The 25,081-nt window shown below is 36.7% G+C and overlaps 1 protein-coding gene across 4 annotated transcripts in view; it reads left to right on the forward strand.

Annotated features, from left to right (window-relative positions):
• The first annotated feature begins 1,394 nt into the window (after positions 1 to 1,394).
• Positions 1,395 to 25,081, forward strand: part of LOC106868723 (protogenin B-like) — a 146,887-nt gene continuing 123,200 nt past the window's right edge. For all 4 annotated transcript variants that reach the window (XM_089340599.1, XM_089340601.1, XM_089340600.1 and 1 more), the window contains exon 1: positions 1,395 to 1,572. In XM_089340599.1, the coding sequence (XP_089196725.1) occupies positions 1,506 to 1,572 (67 nt within the window). In that variant the 5' untranslated portion in view covers positions 1,395 to 1,505. The remainder of the gene's footprint in view (positions 1,573 to 25,081) is intronic.

A 25,081-nucleotide genomic window follows, 5' to 3' on the forward strand; every position in this document is an offset into this window, starting at 1 on the left:
AATAGCATCACCTCCACCCCGCTCCATCATCATCATCAACTGCCGTAACACCGTTTCCTCCGCTGTCAATAGTACAAGCAGTACGTCCTTCTCCCCATCATTGACGCTACTACTACTACTACTACTACTGCTGCTGCTGCTGCTACTACTACTACTACCTGCACTAGTACCACCAGCAACACCACGATCACGATCACTATTACCGCTACCACCACCACCACAAACATTACTTTCTTCTCCTTAGCCTCATCATCACCACCGGTTACCACCTCCTTCCCGTCTTCACCTTCCTCATTGACACTACTTCTACCTCTACCCCGTCATTGAAACTACAACAACAACTACTACTACTACTACTACTACTACCACTAAACTTCCACCGTCGCCGCCATCGCCAACGCAAAGCAATCACCATCATCATCAACAACAGTAACATTACCACCACTATTCTTCCCTACCCTGCCATCGACTTTATTAATACTAATACTACATTACCCACAACACGAACACCACCACTACTACTACTACTACTACAAGCAGCGTTACCACTAGTTCCCCTCCTACTCCAGTCATTGACGGTATTACTACTACTACTATTCTCACAATATTACCACTGTATCAGCACAATCATCATCAGCAGTATTAGTAGCAGCAGCAGCACAACAGCATTACTACTACCACCCTTCCTCCTACTCCTACTACTTCTTCCCACCATCATAACAACACAATTTATCATCAGCAGTAGCAGCACCATTATCACCACTGCCCTCCCTCCCTCCGTCATTGGCATCCCCCCCCCCCCAATATTATTACTACTACGACTACTACTACTACTGCTACTGCTATAATGTCATCACTACCACGACTACGACAACACAGTCACTATCGGCAGCACTGAGCAGTAGCGCTACTACTCCCACTGTACCGCCGTCACCATCACCACCACCACCACTACAGTAATACGAACTATCAGCAGCAGTAACATTACCACAACTGCCCTTCCTCCCTCTGCCATTGACAGTAATGCTGCTACTGCTGCTACTACTACTACTTCTATTAGTACACCCACCACCACCACCACCATCATCATCACAATAATTAGCAGTAGCTGCAGCATTACTACCTCTGCCCTTCCTCCCTCTCTCATTGATTGTACTACCACTTTTACTACTCCTCCTTCCGCTGTACCACCACCACCACCACCACTACCACCACGATAACAATACTACAACAGCTAGCAGTAGCAGCAGCATTACCACCACTGCCTTTTTCCCCCTACTTCTACTACTCCTCATACTCCTCCTCCCACTACACCACCACCACCATCATCACAACAACACAACTATCAGCAGCAGCAGTCGCTATCGAGGGCGGCGGCAGCGCAAGGCTAAAACAGATTGGAAGTGGTGGAACGGTTCATTGGATGTATTCATGCCCAGTTCTGGCGCAATTTCTCTAAGTGATTTCTATGGGGGGACATTTCTCCCCCTGATCCTTTTTTATCTATGGCGTCCCATGCTTTTCCTCTTGCCGTGTTGCTTCTTTCTCTCGTCCTTTCGAGCCTTGCTGACGGTAAGTAACACTTAACACTTGTACTACTACTATATACATACATACATACACGCGCCTTCACTCAATCCCTCTCTCCTTTTACTCTATCTCGTCTTTCTCTCACACCCTCACTCTTTCGATTTACTGTATCTTTTTCTCACTCTCTCATGTTACCTTATCTCTCTCTCTCTCGCTTTACTCGCACAGTCACTCTCTTCCTACTCACCCATACTATCTTGTTTTATATTACCTTCTCCCTCACTGATTCCCTCTATCTATTCGATCACACTGTTACTCTCTCTTTCTTGCTTCACCTTATCTCTTCTTTCTGTCACTGTTCCGTCTTTTTACTCTTTCTCTCCTCTCATTCATATTTATAGAAATATATACACATATATATTTATAATGGAACACTCACTCATGCAATCAGACGTAAACACACTTGTTTCACTCATTTACTCGAAACTATACAATAACACCTTTACTTCACATTTCGTACACATTTTAACTTAACACAGACAAGCTTCTTTCTCTACTTCATACTCACTCAAATACAACTAATAGTACAGTCAATCACTTTACTCAAACTTACACATTTACAACAGTATACACTCTGAAACTACTATACAAGAATGAATAAATATATATATATATATATATGTAAACACATACATGCATGCACACTGTCATTCACAACACGAGCTAGTGTCGAAAACATACATCTACATGCAGTTATACACAAATATACACTGATAAATACATATGTGTGTATGTATATATATATACACACAGACAACTAGCCAGTGAGTGGAGCCGCTAATATGGTCGGTCGCCTGCTAGAAATAGCAGTAAAATTGAACTTAAACCGCATCGTACCGTCACAAAAGAAAACAAAAATGTAGGACACATTGGTTGATGTAGAATTAGATATACTGAATAAAAGACGTGATGATCGTGACTGAACGATGTTTGATCGCAGGCCTGCTCCAATATTATTCACCTGGGGTTAAATAGCATCGTGTTCTTTAGCCCCAGGTCAGCAGTGAAGCCACGAAAATACATCAGTTATGTATGTTGTTTCACTCACTCTCAGTCTCCCTCTCTTTCTCACACACACACACACATAAATATACATAGTCCCTCATCTCTCGTTGATCGAATTCACATCTTGTCCAATTAATTTTTCTGTCCATGTTTTTGATTCAAATTGAAAAGTGAGACTTCAATTGAAAGCAGGTCGAAAGGGAGTGCACCCCCCTCTCTCTTAATATATATATATGTATATTTATATACACACACGCACACACAAATACATATTTATGTATCGATTGGTCCCATGTTTTCAACCGTTAACAATCTTCAAAACCAATATCCATTAATTCTACATAAAAAAAAAATCCTTCCTTTCTCATGTAACTTGTTTACACTTGGTTGATTATAGATTTTTATTTTTGTTTTGTTTTTATATATATATATATGTGTATAAAATGATATATATATACATGTGTGTGTACTATTAATTCTTGTTTTCGCCCCTCCCCACAATTTTTTTATCTTTTCCGTTTAATTCAAGTGTCCAATTAATATGCTCTTAGCTGTTACATGTATATATGTTTGTTATATATATATATATATATACACACACACATACAGACTTGTACATGTGCGTAAGTCATGTATAGTACCGTGCTGGAGATTTGTGTGTATACACACAAGTATACATATGTAAAAGATACACATGCTGCCACATGGTTCGCTCTAAGAGAAACATTTTAATACAGAATTTATATAGAAATCGATATTCTACAGATACGAGTTATTGGAACAGGGCCATGCTGAGGCATCGACTCCCAGTGCTTTTTTTTTCAGCCTTCTTTTCAGCCTTTATAAGTCGAACTGCTCAGTCACGGAAATCAAGGGACACAACATAGACTACACCGGTTTTTAGGCTAGTACAATTTACGGAAATATATAAATGTATATGTGTGTTCGTGAAACACTTTCTCCAACACATTAACAGCAGTATATATATAAAACATAGAACTATATGCGTTTACATGTTCACATGTTCGTTCTGTGCTTGTTTTAGGATACTACAGTGCGAGTGTATATAAAAGTAATATCCATATCTCTCTCGCTGTATATATGATTTTCTATATATATATGTTTGTGTATACATGCTCACACACACACACCATGTTACTTATGTACATGTAAGATAAGTAATATGTTGTGTAGAGACATTGTATGCATATACATAATACGATATATATATATATATATATATATATATATATATATATATATAGTGTGTGTGTTATACAACGAAGTGGAGCCATGTACTTTTAACGATTATATTTGTTGTTATTTCTGATAATTTAGTTAATTAAAAAGCGAATTTTGTACTCTAACCTTTGCTGTGGTGTGTATATTGTGGGATGTGTGTGTGTGTGTGTGTATACATATTACTCTATAGGTTGTGTTTAATGTGTTGAACAGAAAATTGTGGCAAGGTGTGTGCATCTAGGTCGGGGCTGGGAGCGAATGTCACATTTTATTGAAATAGCATATATAATAGTTTTAAGTAATTTAAACAATATTGAAGTCATTAAACTCCACGGTATAAATGACTCTACAGGATAGCAACACAATTTATTGGTGGTGCTTTTATAACATGTATTGTGAAATAAATCACGTTTTATGTATGAATTTAAAACATTCAAACGGGGGGAGAAATAAAAATATCATCAGCTATTTATTAAAGTTCCTCCTCCTCAGATTTCTTTTAATTAATATAGAATGGGTGTTGGTTGTGATGGGACATATATGCATATACGTGTGTTGGTGTATATGTAGGTGTGTAATATCTATGTGTGTGTGTATATATATAAATAAATAAACGGAACATCCTGTACTCGGAGTTGTGTATATATGGTACCTTTAATCTAAAGAGCTTCATTATATTAAGGAGTACCAAGTAATATTAGAAAGGCCCCAGTATATTTTAGAATGTAACGTTTATTTTTATCTGAATATAAGCTCTACACCAGTACCAACGTTTATAGTTTTTAGGCTTCCCCCAAAAGGACGCACTAAGCAACTTTCTTTTGGATTATGCATATATATATATATATATATATATACATATATATATATTCACACACTGAGAGCTGGCTCCCGTGTGTACTAATTAGCAACGTATGTATGATGTGTAGAGTATCCGTTTATATATATATATATATATATATATATATATATATATATATATATACACGCGCGCGCACAAATCAGTAGACAATTTATAAATATGTATAAAGTAGCGTGTAATATAGTAATGTGTGTATAAAGGCATGAATTAACATGTGTAGTGTGTATTTTATGCTGAAATTCATGGACAACTTTGTACATTGACATACACACACACACACATATATATATATACATACATACACACACACACACACACACACAGCAAGTATCCGTATGTAGTAGTAGTGTTTATATATATACTATATATATAAAGATGAGAATGTGTGTGTGTGTCTGTGTGAATCCCTAAAACTTGAGAACTACACAACCAATTTCATTCAAATTTTACACATGCCTTACTTAGGGTCCATGTAGTGTCATAGGCAGAAAAAAAAAAAAAATTCCAACTTCTTGCTTAGTGCGAGCTCAGAGCAATATCATCTCAACTTTTTCAGTATTACGTGTCAAAAGTGAAACAATAACATCTCTCTGTTGTAATGTCAGATATTTTCACTTTAAGACTGAAACTATTAAAGTGAAACTATCATCTCATATATACAGGCATACATACACACACACATATATATATATATATATATATATATATATATATATATACATACATCTGCACTAATATATATATATATATATATATATACATACATCTGCACTAATATATATATATATATATATATACATGTAGATGTATATATGTGGCTGTGTGGTAAGAAACTTGGTTCCAAAACACATGGTCCTGGGTTCAGTACCACTGTGTGATGACTTGGCATGTGTCTTCTGCTATAGCCTTAGACCAACCAAAGTCTTGTGAGTGGATTTTGTAGACAGAAACTGAAAGAAATCAATCGTATGTATGTATATATGTAAGTCTGTGTGTGTGTGTGTTTGTCTCTGTGTTTCTCCCTCATCACTGTTTCACAACTGGTGTTCATTTATTTACATCCCCATAACTTACTGGTTTGACAAGAAGAAACTGATAGAATAAGTACCAGGCTTATCAAAATAAAAATCACAAGGCAGTAACTCATATATTTGTTTGCCCACTCAGTTGTATCTATCAATCTATCTTTTTGTGTGTGTGTATGTATATATATATATATATATATATATATATATATATACGTATATATATAATACACACACATGTATGTATATGTGCATATTCATATCTATTATATAAAAGTCAATGTCTTTATGTGTGATCGTGTGTTATAAATTTGAAAACTACTGCACCGATTCTAATGAAATTTGGAACACAAAATCCCAACCTAGGGAGAAGGGTAATGCTGTGTGTTTCATACAATTTCATGGACCAAAATTACTGAATGAATGCTTATGATATTTGGAACTTAGATTCAATGCATAAGGGCAGGTATAATGCAATATGTTTGGTTTGAATTTGAGATGGCTCAAAGGGGGCAGAACCCCCCCATGAAAATTCATAAATTTTCGATGTTGATGAAACTTCAACCATGGGTAATTGACACACATCAAGAAGTATTCTCAAAGTTTCCACTTCTCATGAGGATTCTAAGACCCCCTAATGGGGCCCTTAACTCCCAAAGTTTAATCATTTTCTTTATGATCCAAAACTAGGTCAAAAGTACTGAATGGATCTTGATGAAATTTGGAATTTCATCTTCTTAGAAGTTAGAAAGACCCCTTCATGGGGACTTAACACCCACAATTTAGTCATTTTATCTAAGCAAAGAAGAATACAGTTGTACTCTTGGAAGCTGTAGGGTCACCTGAGCATAAAAGATGAGCTTTATAAGTAATTCAATGGTACAACAGTATAAGAGTTTGCTTTCAGATATACTTAGACTGTGATTTCTGCAATGTGGTGCATAAATTGTCAAGTAAATGTGAGGCATCTTTGCCTCCACTGATTCAATTGCAAAGTGTTGAGTAAAGGTATTTGGTTGCAGACCTCCTTTGAGTCTTTTTATTATCACTGGGTCACACATAGTCCCCAGATGAGTGACTGGTTGTTGAAAGGCATTTATAGATTGTAAATTTATTCTGTCCAGTTACCTATTGGTATAGTGGTCATTTGCAAACTCCAGAGGTGATACTTTCATTTCTCCTTAGCCCTCATGTCACACAGTTGTTAATGTTTATTTGAGTTGGGTTACACCCTTCCAATTGCTATAGATCCATGATGCATTTTACGGCTGTGCCTGTCATCTGTATGGTGAGGAATCCTACACTGGGGGAGTAGTAACGACTAGGGTAGGGTAGCTGACTGCTTATTGTGATCATTTGTCTTTTGGTTTCCTGTAGCTTTGCTCTCTTTTACAAACCCCAGTGAACCTGCATATATTTCCTATTTCAAAGAAATTCAAGCAATAGATATAAGACCCAAGTTAAAAAGATTCTCAACAATTCAACTTCTCTGGTTGACATTAAGACACACACCCGCCCCCAATGGGGGCCTTAACTCCCACATTTTAGAGCTCCATGACTTCCATTTTTCAGGAGCAAAATCCTTTTAACAGGTTCCATAAAACTGGAATTTTGGAATCTGCACATAAAGATCAGTAGTATGAGATATACATGTGTCATGATTAGAATTTTTTTAGGGTGTGTAAAGAGGGAAAGAACCCTCATCTGCAATTCTGATGAAATTCGAATCATAGGTATTCCAGTTCGTTAGAGAAAACGTAACAGAAAAGTCTAATTCTTCAATTGCATGTAACACAGGCAACGCCGGGTATCTCTGCTAGTATAATATATATATATATATATATATATATATATATATATATATATATATATTTATATATATATATACACACACACGCTACATGAGCGTACAAGGTAGTGGCATACTTTGAGTGGAGAAAACAGATCCCGTGCAGTTGTAAATAAGTGTATCATACATACATGCTTTTGTGTGTATGTTATATTTAGAGAGAGTGAGAGATAAAAAAAGGTTCTACGTATATATACACACTTACACGCACATGATTGTGTGTGGTCTTGTCCTCCTTTGCAATGATATATAAAATGTTCCCTATTTTTAACACGCTAGACACTTCCTCGCTACAATTTCCACTCCATTGATCTCTCTCTCGCACGTACGTGTATATATATATATATATATACCCCACATAGTAATTCCCTATATTGAAGACTGTGTATGATCAGAATTCTATGTGTCACCATGGAAGTATTTGTCCTCCGGTTTTGTTCTGTCAGTATAGTGACGAGGGGTGATTTTTTTTTTTTCATTCATACACACACATGTATATATAAAGTGTTTAGTTTAATTGGCTGTGATTATGCCTAGTGCGATATATATATATATGTATAGATATATATATATATATATATATATATATATGTTTGTGTGTGTGTTTATATGTACAGTTATATTTAAATACAGTTTAACTAAAGAATCACATTAATGCTTTCGAGTACATATGAATTTTTTCCCTTACATGGAAAAGGTTGGCAGTAACTTCGAAGTTCGAACCAGTCGTGTCATCGGAGTAAATATCGTATCGATATTTAACAATTAAGTACTTTTTCCTTAAGTTAGTACAGATAGATATCTATATATATATACACACGTATTCAGTATATATACACGCACACACGCATTAATCACGAGTGTTACATATCTTTGTGGTTGAATGTGGTTGATATGCTCAGTTAAGTTTACATGTACATGTAATGCAAACCAGCTTTTTTTTTTCTGCCGTTGTCATATGCAACAAGACAAAACCACAACAAAACCTCGAGGAACCAACCAGCACCGCTTTTTTTAGTCTTGTTTTTATCTCCTCCACCACAAAGGCCATTTAATTAGAAGAGTACTACACCTACTACTGGGTAGCTGAGTGTAATAATACAATTTGTCTTATTATTTCAGTAGGCAAGCATAAATCTACCCAATACCAAAAGAAACAAATATATACATATATATATATATATATATATGTATAAAGATCGGTGTATGTATATGTGTGTGTGTGTGTATGTATTTTTGAATGTATGTGTGACGATAAGAAGAAGCGGGCGGATAGCGATTATAAAACTCTTGGTCACAAATAACAAGCAAAAAGCTAGGCAAGATGGCGAACGGCGCGCCCTCCTCCATCACCACCATTAACTTCACCATTTTAGCCCCCTTCACTTTCTGCTGTTATTGTATTTATTATACTCCTCTGTGATTGACGATGTCGCTTTGCTGTTAACTTCTACTTCTAACCATGTCTGTTTGTGGGTCTGTGTGTATATGTATATATATATATATATATATATATATATATATATATATATATATATATATATATATATAACGTGTGTGTGTGTACTTTTGGCTCTGGTTCTAATTGTATGTGTAGATGTGGCTGTGTTTGTGTGTGTACGTAAATTAGTCAATGTACGTTGAATGTTTTGTGGGTCTGTACGTAATCATGCGTTGTGTGTGTGTATAGATATTCATACAACATTAAGGATTCGTTTGAATCAGGTTACTTGAGTGATAGGTACCTAGTTAGGTCGAATTAGCTTGTAAACAGTACCTTTAGTCGAATAAATAACACGGGTACTATCTATATATAGATGAAAATATGAAGTGTACACGTGTGTGTGTGTGCTCGTTTGTAAGCATGTATATTTGTGAGTGTGTCTGTATGTCTTCCTCAGAAATCCTTGCTCCCTGCCTAACGTTTATCGAATTTAAAAGGAGGAAAACGTGGTTTGTGCTGATCCAACATGGCCACAAAACTCCGTTACAGACACAGTCATAGATGTACATACATACTTATGTGTATATATATATATATATAAATATTTGTGTAGTATATATATATATGTATACACGTTATCCCAATCTTTAATTTTTAATCGTATCTGTTCACGTGACAGTTTCTCTGTTTACAAACTTGGAATACATACATACACACACACACACACACACACACATATATATATATATATATATATATATATATATATATATATATATATATATATATATATATATATGTGTGTGTGTGTGTATTGTATGTATGTATCTATATGTTATGTGTATCATTAATGGGTATGTCTGCTTGTATGTACATATTTTGGAGCGGGTGTTTGTATGTTCACACATACACATAATAATTGTTGGTTTTTCAGGAATGTTAGTTTCTCTTCATTTCTATATTTACAGTCACTGGGTATATAATTAATACGCACCCGTACCCACAAACACAATAGAGTGCACACGACACCAACAACACTCACATTCAACATACTACATTATATATATATATAGATAGATAGATAGATACACACATATATACCAATAGTTACTATACAGTTTCTACAGCGTATACACAACAATGTGCTTTGTATAACAATCGCAATGTGGTCTATGTAACATAACAGTTTGTGTATGTGTCCGCGTATGTATGTATATACATACATACATACATATATATATATATATATATATAACGCGTTTACATAACATTTTTTTAGTGTATATAATAAGCTTCGTGCACATATAACTTTTAAAACACTGAACACGCGTCTATAAGTGTATTAGTGCACTAATGGGGGAAGCCTCGAGGTAGTCTTTCGACCTATGGAAATTGAATCCAAATCTCATTGAATTCACATTTCACTGTTTAAAAACAGGAAGAATAAAGGAGGTAATGTAGTTCCTGATTATACGAATAATGATAATTAAATAACTTCTTTAAAAGGGATGGTCACACCTGGAACACATCTAGTATGATCTTGAGTCTGCTCTGCTTAGTCTCACTGACCTGGGGTTAAACATTTTTTTTTTTACTCCCACCCGTATTTATTCACACAAATATTTCTCCATCTTGTTCTAATTTTCTCTTCTCTCGCGATCTCTTTTTTCCTATAACTTTGATTTACATTTCATAGCTTTCATTCAGCTACCTCCTTTCTTTATTCATGAGCTGTGTGTGTGTCATATATATTTCTATATATAATTTGAAAAGGAAAACAAAGCAGATCCCTAAAAATATTTCAACCCCTATTATCCGTGACACCATTTCTCCCCCCCCCCTCACCATCGCCGTTCGCTCTTTTCCATTTATTTCTCTTCGCCTATCATTATCCTATTTTTTAAAATTGTTTTACGATATATATACATACATACATACACGCACACGCCTGCGTGTGTTGAAATGAAAGAAGCCCCTTAAATATTAATGATGACCCCCAAATAAGTTCATGTGGTGTACAAAACTAGGGTAGCTTATATCTATTCTCTCTTCAATAGAAGTAATTTCCTCAATCCACCCACCTCCACCCTTGCTGCCATTTTTATTTTTTAAGCCCTAATCATTTAGGGGCATGACCCCAAAACGTTCCCAGTGAGCAAACTCTCTTTAATAATGGGCCTATACACTTTTGACATCCCACCCCCCGCCAGAATTGGGAGCAATGTTTCTTTCCCCTATGTTGAATACATATCCTAATGCATAAACTTTTGACCCTTTATAATTTAGGGAGCTATCTTTTAAACCTCTTTCTTTAAAGAACTTTCATTTATTGAACTTTCGAACCTCAAAGTTCAGGGATCGAATTATAATATGTAATTATTTTAATGTTTTAGTAAAAGCAATTTTACATTAAATTACAGGATCACTCAATACTCCCTAACTAGAATAGGATTTATTGACAGTGACTTCGAAGTTTTGACCACCTAAGCCATCGTAGTCCAGTGATGGCTTGCTTAGCTGGTCCAAACTTCGAAGTCACTGCCAATAATGTCCTTATTAAAGAATTGTATATATATATATGTGTGTGTGTGTGTGTATGTTTTTGTGTGTGATTGTCCGCCCACCATCGCTTGACAACAGATGTTGGTGTGTTTAGTCCCTGTAATTTAGCCTTTTGGCAAAGGAGACCGGTAGTTACAAAGAATAAGTCCTGGGATCGGTTTGTTCGATTGAACGCGTTGCTGCAGCATGGCCGCAGTCAAATAACTGAAACAAGTAAAAGAATAAAAGAATAGTACACATTAAATCATAAAACTTTGGATCCCTAAAATTTAAAGTATAATTTTATTTTTTAATAGGGTATAAGTCGTAAGCTTAATAAATTAGGTACCACTCCTTAGTGTTAGGAGGAATTTCAACCATGTTTCGTGGTCTGCTACCACAACAGCTCCTTTATAGGATCCAGTTAGCTGGATCCTATAAAGGAGCTGCTAAACATTTCGGGCTCACAAAAATTTCGGAAGCCAGCCAACCCTTCCCTTATCTTAAAGCTAGAAAACACGCTTTCTTTTACATTTCTTTACATTTTTTTTTAGATTCAGAATTTAGACCTGCAGCTTCTTTCATTTAAACTTCTGAACCGACGACCACCACCTGTTAGAAACCTTTACTAATAAGGCTGCCATATCAGTCACAAAGGGTCACAAGGTTTTTTTGTGTGTGTTTGTGTTGGGGATAGAGGTATAGTTGGAGAGTTTAAGCCCCAGGATGTGACTGGTCCTTCGTTTTATTGATTCCAGAGTGTTAGGGTGGACCTCAGCAGGGCTCGAACTTATTAGTAAATGGATATAAATTAAAACGGACTCTTACCTATCCAATCCAAAGCTATGCTCATTTCGCTTGAGATGCTTGTAAGAGATTTAATAGGGAAGGTTCTTAGATAGAACAAGGCTGCCTGGGAGCGGTCGACTAAGTAAATGTCAGTTCGTGCCTTGCTTGTTACTTTTATTTACTTAAACAACCCTGGGACAATAAAGTGGAAAGACTAAAAACCTTGTGAGATTTAAACTCCCGTATCTTTGAACGATGCAAGCACAATAGATTGGAAGTTTTGCTGCACACAATTTAGGACGTATACCTATGTCCCATAGCTGATGACATTATATTTGTGTCATCTGTACGTTTGTGTGTGTGTGTAATCCTATCTATCTATCGTGTATGTATATATATCCATACACATGTATGTGTATGTAAGTATATATCTGTATGTGTGTATATACCTGTATATGTATGTATATATTTGTGTATATATATATATGTATATATGTATGTATGTATATGTATGTATATATATGTATATATAAATGTGCATGTATATATGTATATGTGCGTTTATGTGTATATATATATATATATATATATAATAATAGGGACAAAATCCAAAATTACAGGTAAAAAACTCAATTAAAATCAATTTATAAAAAATTAAAATTAAATTGAGCCTTATAGATAAAGTATATATAAAATATATAGTTTTAGGGAAATAACCAATTTTATATTATATTATATTATATTATATTTATCTTATGATATTTACTTTACTTTATATTATACTCATTTATTGTGCTTTTAATTATTAATTTTTCTATATGTGATAGTGGATTTCCATCGATGAGTTCTTGAAAATTGGTTATTTTCCCTAAAACTATATATTTTATATATATATATGTACATGTGTGTGTATATATATATATATATATATATATACACACATGTACATATATATATATATATATATACACACATGTACATATATATATATATATACACACATGTACATATATATATATATATGTACATGCATGTGTGTGTATATATATATGGTCGCATTTTATTTGATCTAGTTTCACCTCATGAGCTTTGGCATGCTAGGGCACCTCCAATTGGTGTTGCTACATGATTTTAATTCAGGAATACTTTTAAGGAATTGACATGTTGTGCATGAGGGAGCTTGATGCTGCTGGCCTCATTTACACCTCCTGTCGTGAAGTTGGCTCATCTGGGATACTTGACAGTAGGAGGTCTACTTTTATTTTGAAGACACCTAAATCCAACCCATGCTGGTCTCTCAGTTCCTGTTGTCCTTTGAAGCCCAGGCTCTTGCAGTATCTTGTCCTATATCTTGATGGCAAATGTGGAGTCCTTGGCACTATGCAGTGGTGTGCCCATTTCTAGTATTTGTGTAACTCTCGATGCCAAAGTTTGGGACGTCCCTCCAGGATCTTCCCTTGCCTCCACTCTAAGGAAGAGAGTCTTAATCTGTTAAGTCTTTCCCAGTAGCTTATATGCTGCATAGAGGCTATCTTCTTCGTGTAGCTTATTGGATTGCCTCAAGTTCTGAGATTAATTTGACATTGGTTGGTGATCAAAGTGGCTTAGGACAAGTGTCCTCCAGAGGACCATCATGGTTTCCTGATCTCTTGCTCTAGAATTTCTAAGAGTCCATCCGGTCAGCCGCCTGCATTTCATTGCCAATTCAGCAACATGCCCATGGTAGGATGCATCATTACTCATGTAAATGCCCAAGTCTTGCGCTGACTGTGCCTCTGGGATTGCAATCTCTCCAGGTCCAGTGTATTTAATTGGTATTGCGCTTAGTTTTGCATACTAATAGAGCACAAATTGAAACTTATCAGCATTAAACTGCATGCTATTCTTTTCAGCCCTGCTTTTATATATTTCATCCAGCTCACATTGCTGGTGCATAGTGTATTACCTGTGTGGCTGAGGGCCATTATGAACAGTAGTGGTCCCAAACAGTGCCTTGTGGAACACCGCTCACTATTTGTGTGTTATTGGAGGTGGCCCCATTGGCTACTACCACCTAACTTCTATTCTTCAGAAAGTCATGAGGCCATTCTCATAATTTTCTGACTATGCTGAGATCATGCAGTTTGTGACATATCATTCCATGATCGACGAAATCAAAGGCCTTTGCAACATCGAGATATATCACTTCCACATTTGAGTGATTGAGCAGCTGTTTCAGCACCCAGTCACAGTGTGGTAAGGGCTCAGTCAGGCAGCGTCTTCTTGGTCGGAAACCATGTTGGGTGTCAGTCAGCAAGTCATTTTCTTCAAGGAAGGCGATTAGTTTTCTTCTGACTATTTGTTCCATGACCTTGCTAATGTGTGAAGTCAGAGAGATAGTGTGTAGTTTTTGGCCTCAGTTCTGCTACCTCCTTTATGAATAGGACATATTTTATCCACCTTCAGTTTTCTTGGAAGTTTGCCAATGTATATGTATATATATATGTATTGTAGGCGTAGGAGTGGTTGTGTGGTAAGTAGCTTGCTCAAGAACCACATGGTCCTGGGTTCAGTCCCACTGCATGGTACCTTGGGCAAGTGTCTTCTACTATAGCCTCGGGCTGACCAAAGCCTTGTGAGTGGGTTTGGTAGACAGAAACTAGAAGAAGCCCGTCGTATATGTATTTATATGTGTGTATATGTTTGTGGGTCTGTTTGTCCCCCCAGCATTGCTTGACAACTGATGCTGGTGTGCTTATTTACCTGTAACTTAGCAGGTCGGCAAAAGTGATCGATAGAATAAGTACTAGGCTTACAAAGAATAAGCTCTGGGGTCGATTTGCTCAACTATAAGGAGTGTGCTCCAGCATGGCCGCAGTCAAATAACTGAAACAAGTAAAAGATTATATGTATATATATGTATATATGTACATATATATGGATATTTGTACATGAATATATATGTATATATGTACATACATACGTACATGTGTTCATACATACGTACATGTGTACATATATATGTGCATATGTATGTGTATGCCTACATGCATATATGCACGTGTACATGCATGTGTACATGTGTACTTAGGTATGTATGTACATATGTGTATGTACCCACGACACTCTCGGAGTGGTTGGCGTTAGGAAGGGCATCCAGCTGTAGAAACTCTGCCAGATCAGATTGGAGCCTGGTGCAGCCTTCTGGCTTTCCAGTCCTCAGTCAAATCGTTCAACCCATGCTAGCATGGAAAGCGGACGTTAAACGATGATGATGATGATGTATGTATGCTTACCAACCACATGGTTCTAGGTTCAGTCCCACTGCGTGGCACCTTGGGCAAGTGTCTTCTACTATAGCCTTGGGCTGACCAAAGCCTTGTGAGTGGATTTGGTGGACGAAACTGAAAGAAGCCCGTCGTATATATGTATATATATATATATTTGTGTGTCTGTGTTTGTTCCCCCAACATCGCTTGACAACCGATGCTGGTGTGTTTACGACCCCATAACTTAACATTTTGGCAAAAGAGACCGATAGGATAAGTACCAGGCTTACAAAGAATAAGGGTCGATTTGCTCGACTAAAGGCGGTGCTCCAGCATGGCCGCAGTTAAATGACTGAAACAAGTAAAAGAGTAAAGAGAGTATATATATGTATGTGTGTGTGTGTATATTATATATATATATATATTTGTTTATATATATATACGTTTATATATATATATATGTATGTTTATATATATGTTTATATATATTTATTTATGTTTATATGTGTATGTATATGTATGTGTATATATTTGTATGTGTGTCTCTCTTTTTTTTTTTCTTTTTTTTTTGTTTATAGTTCCAGGTTAGAGCTGCGGCCATGCTGATGCACATATATATATATATATGTATATATGTGTGTGTACAACTTGTTACCTTTTCTTTCAGCCAACTGAAGTGCGGTCACGCTGGGGCTTTACGGATTTTTAGTCTACCCTCCTCCCCTAACAGCTTATTTTTTTGTGAACTCTACTACTTAGCCTTTAGTTCCTGTTGTCGAACCGCCAGATTCCGGGGACGTAAACACACTAACGCCAATTTCAAGTGTACTCTCTCTCTCTCTCTCCTCTCTCACATGTACATAGGTTTGATACAAACAACAAAATAGAAGCCAAAACGTGTATATGAGTATTTTCTATTTATTGACAAAAGTTACAAAGTGACTTAAGGGCCGAGAGTTTCGTGCGGACCAATGTGCGGCACCATAAATGCGCTGAAGATATTTTGACCAGAAGAAAGAGAGGGAAAAAAAAAAATAAATAAATAAAGGGAACCGAATTTCCGTCCTTATAAAAATTGGCGTTAAGTAATTATTTCATTGATTAATATCATTGTTAGAAGTGTGTGTGTTTAAGGTAGAGAGAGAAAAAGGGCGGGGGTGGGGAATATGTTTTTTTTTTTGTCTGTGTGTGCATGTGTGTGAGTAATGATGATATTGCGTGGCATTCATGCATTTTCTCTTTCTCTCTCTCTCTCTCTCTCTATATATATATATATATATATACATATATATATATATATATATATACATATATATGTCTTTTTTTTTTCGCTTTGCTCCTCAAAGAAGAAAAACAAGAGAAATAGGACGAAGGGTATCGGCAGTGGTGGTGGTGGTGGTGGTGGTCGCGGTTAAGTGACGAATTGGCTGAGAGAGGTGGTGGTGGTGGCGGTTGGTACTGCTGGCAGTATAAATAAACATCACAAGGATTCCATTTTTATTACTTTATAAACGAGTGGAGTGGTCCTGGTGGTGCCTGAACGAAAATCGATAATGGTAGGTTGCTCTATGGAGGCGGCGGCGTCGATGGTGGTGGTGGTGGTAGGTGGGTGAGGTGATGACCCAGTTTCAATTTCCAGCTCCAGTAATGGAGCCATTTCCATTTCCATCCGTTTAACGTATGTATTGGCTCTTGAAGATGGTGGTGGTGGTGGATGTGGGGTGGGTGGGAGAATGAATGAATATGCATTACACTATCTCTACCTATTAATAACTATCAAGAACTGATATGTATCCGCTTAGTGTGATCATTTTGAGACAAAATCTGAGATAACATTAAGCAGAGAATATACTTCATACGTTCTGGGAGCGTGATCTATATATGTGTATACATACGTGTGTGTGTGTTTATATACATATATATATATATATATATATATGAAATTATTATTATTTAAAATAGTTTGATTCGGTTCTATGCAGCTTACAGTTTCGCAGGCCGCTTTACAGAGACCTGGCACATCCACGCTTAGATAACCAGTTATCTGAGCCTGGATGAGTTAGAGTCCTGCGAAGAGTCCTGCGAAACTTACTCGCATGCAGCAGAGTCAAAATATTTTAAAATAATTATTCATGTACTAGAGCTAAATGGGTTGAGTTCTTTTTTACTCTCTTGTGTGTGTGTGTGTGTGTGTGCATATACATGGGGAGGGGGATCCAGAAAAGTTGCTGGCATTGGGTAAATGAAAATACAGCAGGATCAGTTTTTCTATTCCTTTAATAGTTTCAGTCGGTGGACTGCGGCCATGCTGGAGCAGCGCCTTAATTTCTTTTTAAAAAAATGATTTTATTCGACATATTCGCCTCATTGCAGTGGTCCTATTGTTTTTCTAAAGCCTGTAAAAGAACTCGGATGGTTGGGGCCTCCAACCAGGCCTTTCACGACACCCTTAAAGCCACGAACTTTTCAGCGTTGTAAATATATATATATGTGGGGGGGGGGGGATATATTTATCAAAGCTAGTGGATCCGTAAGTTACGAATATGTTATGCTGTCTGCTTAATGTTATCATTTAGTTATTGATATGCTAAAGCTTCCGTCCCGAAGTGTTCATAAGCATCTACTGCAGTTAATGTATGTGTGTTTGTGCAAAACAAGCACTTGGTTTGTAATGTTTGTTGTTTTTTTAACTACCGGATACTGGGCCATTCGGTTGAACCACGTACTTTTGCCAGTATGTTTGCAAACTGTGGAGTCCTTAACATTTTTTGTGATCATTATTTTAAGCTGTCAAAATCTGAATTAAACATTGTTGCAATATTGCTTTAATGGAGGAAGTCCTCATCTGTCGATGAGTTCATATGTCCTAAGTGTCCTGTATCCGTGACTTGACACCTTCTCTCCATCTCTCTCTCTCTCTCTGAAAACACACACACTGACACAAGCAAGCAAATGCCTGAAGGTCGACAACATGAATAAAAATAGTTTTAGTTTTTGAAAATAAATTGCTTCTTTGTCCTGTAAAGTTTTCATTTAAAAAACTTGCATAAACTGAAGAAAGCAAGTTCTCGGTCGAAAATGACAGGGTAACTTTCAACACTGCAAACCTACCGTTTATATATATATATATATATATATATATATATATAAACGGTAGGATTGCAGTGTTGAAAGTTATATATATATATATATATATATATACCGGAGTAAGCACATTTCTAACAAAACTGTCCGATGAACGGGAACGTGAAACTCAGAGTAACAGTCTTTTGTTATATTTCTGCTGCTTTTAAATAAAGTATATATGCTGATACAATCACATGTAGCTTTCATTTTAATTTTGTGTTTTTAATATTACAATGAATGGAAATTTTGGCAACATGCTGGGAGAAGTTGGTGTTTGGAAAGTAATATAGAGTACTAAGTATATTGAAGGTAAAAGATGTACGTGAGAGAGAGAGAGTGTGAGTGCATATGTGTGTGTATTTATATACAGTATATTTACATGCACGTACACATAAATAGTACAAAGTAAATAAACATTGTGTCTGCATAGATATGTTTGTGTTAATATACCCATGTATTTGTGCGTATAAACAGTAAATAGTCAGTTATTTGTTATAAAGACGTAGTAGCAGTAGTCTTAAAGTGTATCATTAAATGTTCTATTTATAATAATAATCTCATTGATGCTGGTCGTGCAGGAGAGATTGGTGGTGATAATGATGATGGGGCGGTGAGTTTGGGTGTCTCTTTTTCAAACCTAATTTCTTAGTTTTTTTTCTTCTTCACATCATCTTCTCCCCCCCCTTCCACCCTCCCTTCCTCACTCTCAGTTTATCTCTCTCACTCTCTCTTTCTCTGACCGCCTTTCGACATGTATACGCTGGTGTTAGGATGTAACACACACACACACACACACTAACACCCTGACGCTGTTTATAACTTACAGTACCCCCCCCCCCCTTATTTACCCCCAAGTACTTGGGTCAAATACCGAACATCTATGTTTCCCGCTTTTATAAATATTCGTTCATGTAGCATGGGGTTAAAAGCGACTTTTAAACATTCATACACACAATATGTGTGTATGTGTACACACACACACACACACACACGCACAACTGGTGCGGTGGGTACCAATCCCTGAGTTGGATTTACTGTTTGTACGGGTCGGATACTTGTGTGTATATTTGTCTATATGGATTGACATGTAGATGTATAGCATACAACCAGCTAACGCTAGCTTTTAATTGTTCCTGAGTATTGTAAACCTAGTACCCTTTCTAGCGTCATACTCGTTAAAATACCTAGGTTTTAACAAATCCTGCAATTGAACATGTATAGTACATGAACATAGGGACTTTGTGTTGCTTAGTGCAGCTCTGGTCCAGTAAACCCATGGATTAAAAGACGCTCCAACCATAACCGTCTTAACTCTATTCGAACAGTGTGTGTGTGTGTATATATATATAGGTTTACTATCTCCTGTGTGTTCATGTATTTTGGTCAGCCCTGATTTAATAAATTTTTCAATTTCTAGCAGATCGCTACTACTTTGTTGACCAGTAGTGTGTTGGTCAATCAGTTCTTGTCCGTCTGCTGTGTACTTGTAGTACACTAGTATTGACTAATGACGGTTTGGTTGCTCTGGTCAAGTGTTCTGTAGTTAAAAACCTTTTGTTTACATTTAACTTTTTCAAAACATCTACATGCTTACTCATAACTTTCCATACAAACAGATCTACGTTTGTGTGAGTATGTATGTGTATATATATATATATGTGTATGTACACAGTGTATGTATGAATGTGTATTTATGTTCATTAATATATTTATGTACATACATCTGTATAAGTTTTCTAAGTTTGTGTAATTTAGTACGCAAAATATGTGCACTGAATATAAAGCGACTGATTATAGTGTAATCTATGTTAGTATGTATAATAATTGCAATATATATTTATGTGTAGTAAGAAGTTTGCTTCCCAAGCACATGGTTCTGGGCTCAGTTCCACTGCGTGGTACCTTCGGCAAATGTCTTCTACTGCTGCGTTGAGACGACCAAAGCCTTGTGAGTGAATTTGGTAGACGCAAACTGAAAGAAGTCCATCGTGTATGTGTGTGCATATATATATACATACACACACACACACACACGTATCTGTTTTAGTGTCTGTGTTTTTGTCCCTGCTGTTTGACAACTATATTGGTGTGTTAACGTCCCCATAACTTAGAAGTTCGGCAAAACTGCTAGACTTCTAGAATAAGTACTAAGCTTTAAAAAAGTAAATACTGGGGTCGATTCGTTTCATTCAAGGCAGTGCCATAAAATGGCTGCAGTCTAATGACTGAAACAAGTAAAAGGTACATACATACATACATGTATGTATGTATACCTGTGTGTGTGTGTGTGTGAATATTAAATTGTGTGTTCATTGTACATCCATATTTCTATGCTGGTTTGTGTTAGATGAGTACTTATTTGAAGCAGTATTTTTACAGTCAGATGCTCTTTCTGTTGTCAACCCTTTCCCATGTAACAATTGAGGTTTTATTCTACTTCTTTGGAAGTGCAGAGCTATAGGAGATAATACTCAAGGATGTAAACACCGACTGTGTACTTTCAATGTCTTTCCTGACAGCTCATCACTAATTTATTGTCACTTTCCCATGTCACTCAATTATTCTCACCCTCTCTTCTAAAATGTCACTCAATCATTCCCACCTTCTCTTCTAAAATCTAAGTAGCCATGTAGATCCTCTCCTACAAGGAACATTCTCTTGTCTGGCCTCTTCTCTCATACTCCTACCTTTCATCTCCTGGTATAAAGGTGCCCTGTTGCAAGCTGCATGGCTACCTCATTAGTGCTGGAAGCATGAAAAAAGTAACTAGTACATTCTGTAAAATGGTTGGCATTAGGAAGGGTTTTCAGGCATAGAGACCATGTCAAAGCAGACACTGGAGCATGGGGCCTATGAGATACCGTCAAACCATCCTACTTATGCCAGCATGGGACATGGACATTGGATGATAATGTAGATGTGTGTATGTATATATATATATATGCATGTGTGTATCATAATTGTTTTTTTTATCTGCTTTTTCCATGCTGGTATGGTTTGAATGAGACTTTGTTGAAGCATTATTCTGTAAGTTCCAACAAAGCTGTTGGGTGATTACACAAGCATTCCACTTAAAGTGCATTGTATCTTAAGCAGAAACAGCTGTAAGCTAATGAGGTTCATTACAAGTCCTGGGATCATTTTGTTCGACTACAACCCATCAAAGCTGTACTCCAGCATGGCTGCAGTCTAATGACTAAAACAAGTAAAAGAATATATACAGAGCACATCTTCCTCTCATTCACACTGTACCATGCTTGTGAGATCAGTCGACATATCCAACCCTCTCCCATCCTTTCAGTGATCAACTACTTTCATTCTTCTCACTTTACCTTTCCCACTCATTGTCAGAGATGTATGTATAAAGGATCGGTGGTTTGTATTGTGTATACAAACCATTACCCTTTCTATACTCCTCTTCCCTAATCACCATTCACTGTTACCATTTATCCACTTCTATTACAATCCGTCACTGCCACACTAATCACTATTTTATTCTATCACACTGTTCTCTTCACCTTTCAACATCCATCCTGGTTCTTGTCATTGCTGTGTCTTTTGTTCATATCTTCAACCATGTTAGAGCGGTGAGAATTAAAAAATTTTGCAGGAGTACAAAGCAACTCATTTCCAATAGTTTTCAAAACAGTCTGGCTTTGGGAAAATATTACTTTGCTTGGAAAACATAGGCTCAGGAACAGGGGGTGCAAGTGCACTCCCACTAAAATTTCGTGTGTGTGGGTGAAAACACTGAACATCCTGAAAAATTGAGTTTGTATGCACCCTCTAAGCAAATTTCATTTCATACTTATGCTGGAGATAGATGTGGGTTGGTATTAGAAAGGTATTGTGAAAAATCTACCTCAATAAATTTTATTCTGCCCATGCAATCATGGAAAAGTGAAGGGTTATCCTTTAGCATTTAATCTAGCCATATCCAGCCCAAATAAAGAAAAAGTAATTTTGCTTATGAACAAGTGGTATCTTGTTCTGTTAATCATCCATCATCAACTATTTTACTCTTTAAATATTGAAGGCCTTTTAAACTTTTATCACATGTGAAGTGGCCATCTGTAGCATGAAGTTTCTTTCTCCAGAAATGTAAGTTTATTTGATCCTAGCAGGTTACTACAGATCCTGTTGCTTCCAATTCTTCAGGATATAAAGCTGGATGTGTATTTTAGATACTGGATATGCAAGCCTCTCACTTGTAGTACGTTGCCCATTTGTTACTACTATATTTCTGCCTTTCTTTCAATTTATCATCATCATATAATGTCCACCTTCCATGTTGACATGGGTTGGATGGTTTGACAGGAGCCAGCCATGTAGAAGACTACACCAGGTTACTATGTCTGTTTTGGCATGGTTTTTTTATGGCTGGATGCCCTTCCTAACACCAACCAACCAACCAAAAAAAAAAAATTCTCTATAAAATTAGTGTCCTTATTTATATTTCTGTTGAAGTTGTGAATGCCTGGCTTCAAAGCAAAACTGATTCAAAGATTTTTTAAGAATGGAACACTTCCCTAGCTAATATTTGCTTTGGCAATCTTAGCAGAGGAGGGTGAATGAAGAAAATATGGAAGAGAAATCCACTTAGCTAAAACCATGAGAAATCATAAAAACGGAACACATCATCACCTAGTGTTCACTTCTCCATGCTTGCATGGCTTATGGAATTTGTGGAGGCAAACTTTTTACAGCTGGTTGACTTTTCCGTCACCATTCCGTACCTATTTCCGAGCCAGGTTATATTTCATCAAAGCCAGACATGTTTCTCACAGAACACTGGAAACAAACATCACTTGTATGATGGTGGTGCTCATTTACAACCAAGATATGATGTCAAAACGCAGGTACACATAAATGCACATGCACACACATACATGACAAGATTCTTTCAGTTTCCATCTATGAAATCTATTCACAAGGTTTTGCTTGACCCAGGGCCAAAACATGACACTTGCCCAAAGTGTTATGCAGTGAGACTGAACCCAAGAGCAATATGATTAGGAAGCAAGCTTTTTGACCACATAGTCACCTGTGGAGTAATATCTGACCCCTTCCCTAATATTTACATGTCCCATTTGCAGACCAAAGCTGCACCACACCTTGGATTAGGATGTACAGTTATCAACAGATATACAAAGGGTGATGCAGTCATCATACACATTCAAACAACCACAAGAAAACAATGTGTTTCGGCATGGCTGCTGAAGAATGATTGAAACAAATATGCTAAATAAGCATGTGTGTTTCTGTCTTAGTTTCTAATCTGTGCAAATATTTCTGGCCATGGGGAAATCAAGTTCTATATAAAAACATGTTAAACTGAAGGATTGCTCAATACTTTTTAGTAGAGTACACGTCTATTAAAGTTTTTACAAGAAAGAGTCACAGTGATTTATGAAGGCTAGTAACTTTTAGTCTGCTGGCCTTCATCAGTCTGTGTGTGTGTGTGAAAAGCTCTGAGAGATGAAGGATTCCCGGTTCAGCAATAAGGCGGATGAGATACAGAAGTATGGTGAAAGCCATCTATAGGCCACAGTCTTCCAGAACATCACTCCTGCTTAATTCTGATAGGTCCACTCTCCTCATTGACAAAAATGCAATCCTCAAAAGATGGGAAGAGCACTTCAACAAAATCCTGAGCAGGCTTTCCTCTATTAATGTTGACATCAGCACTTTTCAACCACATGCATATACTAACACACTGAGCTGTGTGTGTTTACACACACACACATACAGAAGCAAGTGTTTAGATATGTGCACATATGAAAATAGCTATCCATGTTTTCATCATTTGGGCGTTTATAAACCCTCACCATTCCTGCCAACTTCTTCATTTTTGCTTAGCGGTGCCATGTGATATTCTACAGATTTGAGTTCAAATCATGTTTAGATCACTTTTACCTGTTATCTGTCAGGGTTGATAAAAACATGCATCAGTTATTTGTGAACAGGTTCAATTGGCATGCATCCATAGAAACCATGCCAAAACAGACATTGGAGATTGGCAGGGTCCTGTGGCCTGCCGGATCCTGTTGAACCATCCAACCTATGCCAGCATAGATTATTTACACTAAATGATGATGATAATGATGGTACCCTGCACTGAAACTGTACACCTTATCTGTGCTATTACAATCGAAGTTGTGTAGTTTCTAGAGAAGGTAGTGCAGTAATGTCTAGTTACCCAGTTGTAGGTTCAAATCCCATTGTGGTCAATAAAATTAGTACCCATTGTTGTTGTTGTTTAGTCATGGGCCATCCTCAATCAAGCACGTGCACACCTGGCATCAACGCTGTTCTGGTTCGACCCCACTGCATGGTACCTTGGATAAGTGTCTTCAATAA

The sequence above is a fragment of the Octopus bimaculoides genome, chromosome 23 (assembly GCF_046866305.1).
Source record: "Octopus bimaculoides isolate indiv1 chromosome 23, ASM4686630v1, whole genome shotgun sequence".
Taxonomy (NCBI): Eukaryota; Metazoa; Mollusca; class Cephalopoda; order Octopoda; family Octopodidae; genus Octopus; species Octopus bimaculoides.